Source organism: Alternaria infectoria, assembly GCF_024043175.1.
Source record: "Alternaria infectoria strain BMP 0036 chromosome Unknown scaffold_47, whole genome shotgun sequence".
Lineage (NCBI taxonomy): Eukaryota > Fungi > Ascomycota > Dothideomycetes > Pleosporales > Pleosporaceae > Alternaria > Alternaria infectoria.
The window spans coordinates 81,826-92,310 of NW_026250736.1; the positions used below are offsets into that span (position 1 = coordinate 81,826).

Genomic DNA, 10,485 nt, shown 5'->3' on the forward strand with positions numbered 1-10,485 from the left:
GCAATACACGTAGAGCGCCGTGCTGTATGACCTGCAGACATCCGACACGCTACTAGCGTCCATCAACACACCATCGTCAACACCGCCATTACCCCCCGAGCCGCGCCCATTGCCCCCCGGCAAGGCCATGATCTCCCTCCGCATCCGCAGTATAACACCACAACTATAGCCGCACTCACCAGAGGATGCCCATCGAACGAACCGACCGAAATAACCCACGGCCGCTGAAGCCGACGCTCGCCAGCACCCGAACCGCCGCGAAGACGCCCTTGACCCCGAGACTTGCGGTAGCGCCCACCGCCTCCTCCACCGTCAGCTCCTCGAGCACCCGCACCGCCCGCACCAGCAATGGCACCACGCCCAAGGTTGCGGCCCCGGCGCCCTCGCACAACGAGGTGACGCCCATCAAGCCCTTCCTGAGCAGCAATGTCACGCCTCGCTCGTCCACGAGAAAGTCACGGGTCGGCGTAGACAGCGCCTCGTCTACGCCCAGCGGTACCCCCTCTGTTACCCCGAGCAGCTCGCGGCCAGGCTCTACGGTGGACCACCACACCAGGGACCAGACTGGCGGATTCAGTGGGCACAGCGCTGTTGGAAGGAGCGGTTCATCGGCGGTAGGGGGGCGACCGCGCAGTACACCAGGACCAAGCAGCAGCCATGTCACGCCGACCCCGAGGCCCTCGCTCTCCATGTACAATACCGCTCCTTCCGACGCTGGCAGGAAAGACGCCTCATCCCTGTTCTTTCACGCCAACGACGCACGACCGCACGAACAACCAGCACCGGTACTGGCACCCACGAAGAAGGCACCCGCATTCTTCTACGCCGACGGAAGACAGGATGAGCCCCCTGCGAAGCCCACCGTACCATCGCCACCGCTGTCGTCCCTGGGCAGATCCCAGCCCGAGAGCAAGTTCTTCCATGCCGACTCCCAGCCCGAAAGCAAGTTCTTCCACGCCGACTCCCTTTCCGAGAGAAAAGACCGCCAGCCGATTCTCACTCCGCCGCCTCCTACATCTCCAGATCTGCTTCCGCCCTTGGAAGGCGGACAAGGGGGGTCGCTTCGCCCGCCTTCGCCTACAAAGGACTTTGCACATCTCTCATATCGTAAGGGCGCCTCTCAGGTCCGGCCAGCCCTCAGTAGAGGCAGTTCAGGAAACTCGGCCCTCGCCATGTTGACTGGATCGAACACGCCAGATGTATCTGATGGCCCCAGACGGAGGTCTAGCGTCGCCTCCACTATAAAGCGAGGACATGTCAAGAGCTCCAGTCTGTCGTCCATCGACTCTGTGACGAGTGCGAAGAAGGCATCGACTAATGAACCATCCGCCATGCAGCCAAGCCCACTTCAGACTGAGAATCGTGTCTCCCTCCCCGATGATGCAGCACCTACGCCCGCTCGCCGCTACACCGCATTCTCCCCTGTTGGCTCACCGGTATCAGCAAGCCCAACAAGAGATGGTAAGAGGAACAGCGATACCAAGAGCGCACTCGAGATGATGAACGAGCTTGCTGCCAATGCACGAAGGGAGCGTAAAGTGCTTGACCTCGAAATCAGCAACTCTTCGCTCCTCGCCATCAACCGATCGTTGGAGAAGGAAGTCCGGAAGCAAAAGGCGGAGCTCAGACGCTTCCGTCGCATGAGCCGAGCTGGGCATTTCTCTGCTGATATGGCTAGCTCGCCTCCTGAAACTTCTGCCATTGGCTCTGGAAATATCGGGGACCTGTCGGACATGTCTGAAGCAGAAGAGGAGGACGAAACACCTGAGGAGGAAGAGGAGGAGGAAGAAGACAGCGAGTCTTCTTTCGACGAGGGTGCTTTGAGCCCGAGCGCTCAGCTAGAGCGAGACGAAGCACACCGCTCACGTGACGAAAAGCGTCTCCAGCTCGACCTCTCCAAACATCGCGAGATGTTGAACGACAGCCAGAAGATGAACCAGAGCCTTAAGAAGTGTCTCGGGTGGACAGAACAGCTGATCAAAGACGGTCAGAAAGCGTTGGAGTACAAAGTGCACGTCAGCGATGTCAAGATAGGTGGCCGCGTACTCGTTGCGGAAGACGACGACAACGACGCCGCCGAACCACAGGAATCCAGGGGTCTCCTCAGTCCCTGGAGTCCGATACACAACGCCATCGACGCTCTAGACTCGCCTTTCTTCCCTCAATCTGACCGCGTCATCGACCGGGACAGCGGCATAGACCTCGAAGGTCTCGAACACATGGATCATCACAGCGACCACTCTCGAGCAACATCACCCACGGACGACGGACAAGATCAGTCTAGAAGTCCTGTCAAAGAATTCCGTCCCAAACTACCCGGTACATGGATCTCATACGCAACGACCCGCGAGTCCGACCTAAAGAAACACGAGACCCTCAGCCCCCTTGGTTCCCCCTTCGAAGAGCGAATCAGATACCTCCACGCGTCCATTGACGCCCTGGAAGCATCTTCATAACCACACACACACACACACACACATACGCACGCACGCACAGCTCACACTTATCTCTCTCTTGCTTTGCTCAACTTTGCACATACCCACCTTTTTTCTTCACTTCATCTTGCATGCATAGGGCACCACGGCGTTACACCATAAAGGACACTTGCATTTCCACCTTACTTCCAAACCGGCGCACAACGGCACAATGCGTCGAATGCGATTTCGACGCCCCCCACGACCATTTCCTTTGTTTTTCTTTCTACTTCCATGACGGCCGCTATATATACATACACTCTCGTTCAACTCCATAATGTTTTTGAATCTACGGCCTACGTCAACAATCTTGGAAAAGATCTTGTCGTCTGGCTGTTTTTACTTGGGCTCGTGTCTACGCGTGTTGTGTGCACAAAGTCAGTTCGGTTTTTATGATACCCCCCACAACTACTACTACTCAGTTGCGAGAGAGAGAGTTTTTATATAAGAAATCTTTACATAGCCAATATATATGTCGCTTTACAGTTTGAAAGAACTTTGCTGAACTGTAGTGTTGCACACGACAGAAGGTTATCGGCATAAGCTTGTTTCAACGCGTTACGTTGCTGACTTTAGGTTCAGCACACACTTGAGCACCCGTAGACGAGACTTTACTCGATCACATGACCGTCTCTCCTGTGAATCACGCAATAGATTGTTCAAGCGTGCGCAGGATAAGAGCAACATCGAATCAAGTGTCGATAAGAAGGAGAATCAAGAATGAAAAATGTGTGCTTCCATTAAGGCATGGCAAGAACCTGGTCTATGTATGAACCTCTCTAGTGAATTCCATTAATCCATGATACATCCCTCTATCGAGGTGAGAAATCCGTTAGCACAGAAGCCAGCCTTGATCTACGGGTATCCGAGCAAAGAAAGAGCAGTGAAAAGAGTAATGAAGAAGTGACGATGATCTAAGCCCAGTAACCGAGCAGAGCCATCAAACCTGATGTTACGTTAGTATAAAGTCGATAGTATGGGAGGAAGACAAAAACTTACCAGCACCAAGAACCATAAGGCCAAACGCCTTGAGCGTCCTACTAACAGGTCCCTTCTGCATATAAGGACTAAACATAAACTCATGCGCCATAAGCTCCACAAGACCCGTGTAGATAAGAATACCAGCGGAGATGGAATCGAAAACACCATTCGTCAATAGCGTAGTCCTGCTCTCAGGCGCAAAAGACTGGCGCACGCCCAGGCCAATAGCAATGGCAATGGGGGTCGAGATACCGTAGCCGAGACCAAGGAAGTACGGGGTCCAGCGCTTGGACGCGGGCCAGGGGACTTCGGCAAGACGGGTTCCCAGACCGAGGCCTTCGAACATTTGGTGGAAGACGAGGACGATGTAGAGGGTGATGAATTCCTCGCCGGCTACGGCAAGGGTGAGGCCGATGAAGATGGAGTGGAAGATGACACCGAACTCGAGGATGAAGACGGCGGTTAGTTGCGAGGCGTAGCCGTCTGGGACGAGGGGACGGGGTGCCATGTCGGACTTCAGCTCGGCTTCATGGTCGCGTTGGTGGCCGAGGTGGTCGTCGCCGCGGATGTTGTGGTTGCCGCTGCTGCCTCCGGTGCTACCCTCGAGGTCGTGGGCTTTGTCGTCAGCGTGGGCGGCTGGGGAGATGCCAGTGGGTTCGTGGCTGTGGCTGTGGTCGTGGTCACTGCCGAACTTGGCGTAGCGCATTGTCATGAGCTCGAGGAAGAACATGAGGAAGAGCGTCATCAGGGCGATGCCCTCAGGCCAAGGGTACTTGGCGATGACACCGGTCAGACATTCGTTACCGAGAGCCTCGTTTGCTGGGGCCAGGAGATGGATGAATGCCGTTGTGATGATGACACCTGAACCGAAGTACTTGGCGGCGAAGAAGACCCAGTTGGGGACCAGCTTGCTACGGGAACGTCTTGCTAGAACGGGGAACATGGCACCTGTGCGATGTTAGTATGCGAAGATCGTCGGGGTTTCTTGTACACACCAAAGCTGGATGCGACCAGGATGACGAAGATGGATGAGATACGGGTGCCCATGCGGCCATCGTACTCGTTGTCGCCGCCGCAAGTGATGACCTCCTCGGGTTGTGACTCTGCGCCGTCATCTTGACGGAGCACAAGGCGTGCAATATCGAGGGCGGTAGAAGCCATGTTGATGGGTAGAACACTGGCAACTGAGTGAAGTGTAGTGATAGCACGGAATGTTCGTTTGATACAAATTTAGACAAGATGTACTTCAAAATTGTCGATCTCTGGTTGGCGTGGACCCGAGCGACCCAGATGTTTGGTAATGGTTCAGTGGAGAAGCAACCCTTGGGAGAAGCTTGGTTCGGCTGGGCGTGTCTTGTGCAGTCTTGGGTAACAACAAGCACTATATATTGGATCCTTTGGACGCAATCAAGCACCTTGATGGACAGGTGGAAATGCTTGACGGTGCTTTGATGGGTCTTCAGGAAGGATTCACGGAGTACGGAACTGGTTGGACGTGTGAAGGCGGGCGATATACCAGAAGGGTCTTACTCAGAGTACCCTGATGGCACGCTAAGGGCGAATATTCCACTGGTGCATAGCCTGCAGAGCCTATGGGGTCCAGTATAGCTGTCACCCGTGGGGGGAGGCGTATGTAAAGTGCCTTCGAGAGCGCGCTGAACGTGGGACTTTTTCAATCATGGTGTTGGTGTGGCATGTGCGACGCTGCGGTTGTTACGATGCGGCGAACGTGCGTTCAGTAGCAGTCAGCCGCAATCCTAGGCCCGATTCCACTTACTTGAGCTAGGACCTGCCGAAACCTCAACAGGCCCACGTCTACATCAATCTCTGAAGCCGCATTGCCGCATGCCTCAACCGAGGGACATGAAGGCGGCAGCGCGATGCCCGTATTACACGACCTGGGCCCTCGTTCAAATACGAGACAGGCTGGAATAGACGCAGTGGTTCAAAGACGAGAGTGTCTGGTCACCGGCGTCGCGCGGTACTGCAGGATGCGGTGCATCTACTGCAGACACTGATGGAAGATACTGGCCGCGTTCCTGGCTGGAATGAAAAGTTGAAGTCGCTAGCTTGCGCGCATTCGATGCTGAACTTTAAGTGCAACGGCGCAATCATTCCGACTCTTCCGAATTCCGAATGACAGTTCCTTACGATGCAGGCGCCCAGATCAGAAGGTACGATCAAGCTGGCGCTTCGAAATTGCTGAAAGATCTTGAAGGACAATTCCGAGCCGTGCCGGAACCTTGACAAAGAAGATTACTTTGACGACAGCCAGAAAGAGGAGGCGGGCTACGCGGTGGTGAGACTTGCAAAGCCATCAAGTACCGAGCAGGTAGCCGACAAGGCTGGCAGGCTTGCGCGAAGATCTGTACATATTGGTGAAGCGGTGGAAATCTTCTGTTCAGCTGATGAGGCTGTCGCGATGTACCTACTTGGCGCATTGCCAGATACAACGTACAAGGCTGTCGATCTACGCAAGTCGCAGAACCGCCTGTAGCAGGTAACTGCATCTAGGTTTGACCGGCCGCGCTGATGTGAGGGTGTACAGGCGTATGCACTCCGCCTTCTCCGCACTGCCGCGTGATCCGGTGACATGTACCTAGGTATTGTCTCAACACATGAGGAGATGGACAGCGATGCGCGTCTACAATGAAGAGTCGTCTGGGATGCTGGCTATAAAGTGCAAAGCTATGCACTTCGGGCCGTTCGGCTGTCGAGTAGCTCTGGATGGTTGGTCCACATCACACCACCGTGAGGGGCTGTGGACTGACGGAATGTAAAACGCGCGCCAATGTACAGTGGGCGGGGTCGCGTCGCATATACTCGGAGTACAGCTCGATGGGCATGGCGATGTCAGCAAACTCGATAGAATCGAGGCGATCGTGGGACCCATCCATGAGACACATGCCGGCGCACGGAGGAGGAGATCGAAAAGTTAATACAATCGGTGGTACTGAAACCGGTTTGCCAGGGCTAGAAGGGGAGCAGTGGGAGCTGCTGGGGGCGTGCACAGCGCGTTGCTGTGGGGAACATCCTGGACGGCTTGGCGTGATGAAGCACTGATGATGTACCAAAGTACCTCTCGCTGGCCAGCCCGCCCCACCCCACGAGAGCGCTCAATGTCGCAACCACATGGGCAGAGTGAGTGAATTGACAGCCAGCTTGACAGCGCTGCCATGATTACAACATGTTCGCGCAGCCGGCGGAGACCCTTATTCTGAAGCTCCAGGCGCAGAGCTGGCGTTGGCGCATCCTTGCTTCTCACGCAGGCCGTAGCGGGAACCAATCAATAGTGCATGCCGTGAGGGGCTATGACGTCTCGATTCCTGTTTCGTATAGCTCCTGCCGCAGCTCCAACAGGTGACCGCATAGCTGCCTAGCTTCTCCTCTTTATAACTCCGCCTCGTCTCACCCTCTTCCTGCTTCTCATTGTCAACTCTCCCATAGATCCCTCAGCACCAATTGTTGCTGTACAGGTCCCGGAGTCCCATCACAACACCAAACCGCCATCATGATTGAGGAAGTCTTGAAGAAGACCTCGGAGATGTTCCCGCTGCCCACCGCGACGGCCTCGTCGCTGCCTTCGGTTGCTCCCATCCCAACCGTCGCCCCCGGACCTGAGCCCACCTACGAGGTTGCCGGCGATGCTGGAATGAAGACCCTCTGGGTCGTCTTTGTTCTCATGCTGATCGCCTCTGCCGGTTTCACCGTCATGTCCTGGAAGGTGCCTTTGGTGAGTACCATCCGGAGCTGCTTCAGATAGCAAATTCTAACACCCCCCAGAACAAGCGCCTCTACCATGTCATCACCACCATCATCACCCTCACCGCTGCCCTCTCTTACTTCGCCATGGCCTCCGGCGCTGGTGTCTCCCTCAAGAAGGAGGTCGAGCGCGAGCAGCACGACCACGTCCCCGACACCTACAACGTCGTCTACCGCCAGGTCTACTGGGCCCGTTACGTCGACTGGACCATCACCACCCCTCTCCTGCTCCTCGACCTCGGTCTCCTTGCTGGCATGTCCGGTGGACACATGATCATGATGGTTGTTGCCGACATCATCATGGTTCTCACTGGTCTCTTCGCTGCCTTCGGTACTGAGGACACTGCTCAGAAGTGGGGCTGGTACACCATCTCGTGCATTGCCTTCCTCTTCGTCTTCTGGCACCTTGGTCTTAACGGTGGTGCCAACGCCCGCGCCAAGGGTGACAAGCTCCGCGGTTTCTTCATCTCCATCGCTGCCTACACCGCCGTCCTCTGGACTGCCTACCCCATGTAAGTCTCATCAATATCCACGCCTGCCGATTTCATACTAATCCGTTCCAGTGTTTGGGGTATTGCCGATGGTGCTCGCAAGGCCAGCGTCGACACTGAGATCATTGCCTACGCTGTCCTCGATGTCCTCGCCAAGGCTGTCTTCGGTGCCTGGCTCTTGGTTGCCCACGCCAACATGCGCGAGAGCGATGTTGAGCTTAACGGCTTCTGGGCCAACGGTCTCAGCCGCGAGGGTGCCATCCGCATTGGTGAGGATGACGGTGCTTAAATGTACCTCATCAGCACAAATGTCTTACTCTCGTGAGCATGTCAGCTGTGTCATAGCACGAGTACAGATTGATTCGACAAGCATGGTTCACCTTGACTAAGAGGGCCGGAACCAGTGACCAAGATGGAAAAAGCGTACGCGGCATGTTCAGCTTCTGACTGTCCTTTAGGCAGTATGTCTCCTCAATGATGTAACTTTCTCATTACCGGAGTTGGAGGCTTGTCAATAGTCACGGGATTGGACGCCCATAATATGGACGTTTCATAGTTAATGCGATAATGATATTGATCTCGAACTCTCTTCCATATGAACCCGTGCCGGCTTACCGCCGAGCTCTTCTAAGCTGCCGCACCAGTACAATGAACAATACGAGTGATGTAATTTGGCCCTTTAACCCTTTGACCTCATCTCATCTCACGTAGTGAGATGTCTTGTTCAGATGTCTATATAGTTGGCATGCTTGGCTCGTTGTTGAAGTCACCCAACATCGATACCTTCCAGCATCACCAAGACCAACCATGTTCTCATCACTCTTCTCCGTCGTTGTCGCAACTCTCCTGATGCAATCAGCATCCTCGTCGCCTCTCACCACACCACCTCCTTCTCTCTCTCCCACGCCATCGCCTACGCCTTGCACCAAGACTGTCTTCACATTCCCTGATATCCAAGTCGGAACCTGCACCTTCAACGCCACAACAACGACGTCTACTGTTTTCACCGACTGTGCCGGATGTGCGCTTGAGACGATTAACCTCGGTGGTCTTGGACCGGTACGTACCTTTACTCCGTTTTGGCTATTGGTGGATCTAGTAAGCTGACTGTGGTGGTTATTGGTGTAGGCGTGCGCTGCTGTTACGACGGTTCCTGGGACGAAGACTGAGACTGTTACGGCTTGTCAGTCGGCTTAGGTTGGGATGGGTGTGAGGTGTCAGGTGGTGGTAGATGGTGGTCGGTCTTTTTCTTGTAGCTAGCTTCTTTGGTGATGATGTTTAGTACATGGGATATTGTATACAATGAATATGCCTATACTCCTCCATTCCTCTCCTCCAAAGCTATCCGTGACTGCTCTGCTCATCCAAACACACCTACATATTCCCAAACAGATGACAGAAGCTTACTATAGTTAGCATTGACGTTGTTGTACAGGCCGTTCTCGTGTAGATTCAGCTTAGCGTGTTTGTCGTTAAACTAGCAGTAAAGCCGGCCAACGCCGTAATTACCCACTCATGCACTTGCGCCCCAGATGATCGACAGCAGGTAGCTGCCCAAGCTATGGGTCCCCCATCTGTACTGCAGCCTCACAACTGCGTCGCTGCACCTTTCGGCGCCTTGAACGAGAAAAAAACGTAAAAAGACTCATCCGCCGCCATCGTGACATCAGGCGGCTGGGGTGCATGGACGCTCTGGCGGTCAGGTACGAAGCTTCCGGCTGACGCGAAAGCGAAATCAAGGCAGTGGCTGTGTACCTGGATGACCCCCCAAACAACAATCAAGGGTACGAAGGAAGGATGAATGAATGACAGCTGTTGCCATGGCAGAATGTCAGATGGAAACCTCGGGAGATCAATGATGTTTTGTTTGTCGCTCATCCGGCGTGCGTAGGTGACGCCCGTCACACACCTGACGCGCTTCCAAGGTTTGTTCATGCAGGGATGTGCGGCTGCCCCGCAACCAAGCCGCGGTCGGGGTGGTGCGGTGCAACGTGATGGGGAGGGAGCTTGGAAGCTCAGGCAGGCACCCGACAAACCAGCTTGCTTTGCTGCCCTTCGAGTGCGGACAAGTACAAGTACCTGGGAGCTAGCCCATACCTGCAGCTTCACAAGTTCCCTTTTGATTACCACTCAGTACTTACCACTTGCTCGACTTACTTACTCACTCAACCTCAATACCGACGAGCGAACTGACGAATTACTTCCACCATGGCGACTGAGGATATCAAGAACGAAAGCGCGGCTGAGGTCATCGTCGACGAGACACCCATCTCGCCCGTTCGCTCTCTGGACCGCCGGAACAGTTTGGAGAAGCATTTGCAGCATAGGCCTGAGCCGCAGGATCTGAAGAACAGACATATTCTGCTGGATACTACAACTGCTCCGTACGTTCCCTCCACCCTCCCACCCCATTCCCCATCTCCCACCCCACCCCCCTCTCCCCACTTCACACCAAACCCCTCCACTAACCCCCTCCCCTTCTTAGTGCCCTCCAAGCCAAAGCCCTCGAACTCGAGCGCCAACGCGCAACCGACCAACTCAAAAAAGGCCTCAACGCCCGCCCCGAACGCGCCGACCTCATCGAGCGCAACATCCTGCCTGCCTCCAACGCCGCGCCCGCACTGCAAGGACACCAGAAAGAACTCGATATGCATATGCGCGCGGATAATCTGGAGAAGGGGTTGCAGTCCAGGCCGAGCCCGGAGGAGCTGGTTAAGAAGGGGATTTTGGATGAGGGGGAGATTGGTAGGGAGTAGGTGGAGGGAGGGGGATAAGGG

The 10,485-nt window shown here is 55.0% G+C and overlaps 4 protein-coding genes across 4 annotated transcripts; 3 read left to right on the forward strand and 1 right to left on the reverse strand.

Moving 5' to 3' along the window:
- Positions 1 to 185: 185 nt before the first annotated feature.
- J4E92_010930 (uncharacterized protein) lies at positions 186 to 2,456 on the forward strand (the record flags this gene model as incomplete). The annotated part of the gene is made up of 1 exon (XM_051502264.1): positions 186 to 2,456. The coding sequence occupies one exon, from the start codon at positions 186 to 188 to the stop codon at positions 2,454 to 2,456; it is 2,271 nt and encodes a 756-aa protein (XP_051347538.1).
- A 932-nt stretch (positions 2,457 to 3,388) lies between these two features.
- J4E92_010931 (uncharacterized protein) lies at positions 3,389 to 4,616 on the reverse strand (the record flags this gene model as incomplete). Its single annotated transcript, XM_051502265.1, has 3 exons — positions 3,389 to 3,420; positions 3,474 to 4,403; positions 4,451 to 4,616. 3 exons carry the CDS (start codon positions 4,614 to 4,616, stop codon positions 3,389 to 3,391), a joined length of 1,128 nt encoding a protein of 375 aa, XP_051347539.1.
- Positions 4,617 to 6,966: 2,350 nt separating this feature from the next.
- On the forward strand, positions 6,967 to 7,997 carry J4E92_010932 (uncharacterized protein; the record flags this gene model as incomplete). Its single annotated transcript, XM_051502266.1, has 3 exons — positions 6,967 to 7,188; positions 7,239 to 7,729; positions 7,781 to 7,997. 3 exons carry the CDS (start codon positions 6,967 to 6,969, stop codon positions 7,995 to 7,997), a joined length of 930 nt encoding a protein of 309 aa, XP_051347540.1.
- A 1,919-nt stretch (positions 7,998 to 9,916) lies between these two features.
- Positions 9,917 to 10,464, forward strand: J4E92_010933 (uncharacterized protein; the record flags this gene model as incomplete). Its single annotated transcript, XM_051502267.1, has 2 exons — positions 9,917 to 10,092; positions 10,194 to 10,464. The coding sequence occupies 2 exons, from the start codon at positions 9,917 to 9,919 to the stop codon at positions 10,462 to 10,464; spliced, it is 447 nt and encodes a 148-aa protein (XP_051347541.1).
- Between the last annotated feature and the right edge of the window lie 21 nt (positions 10,465 to 10,485).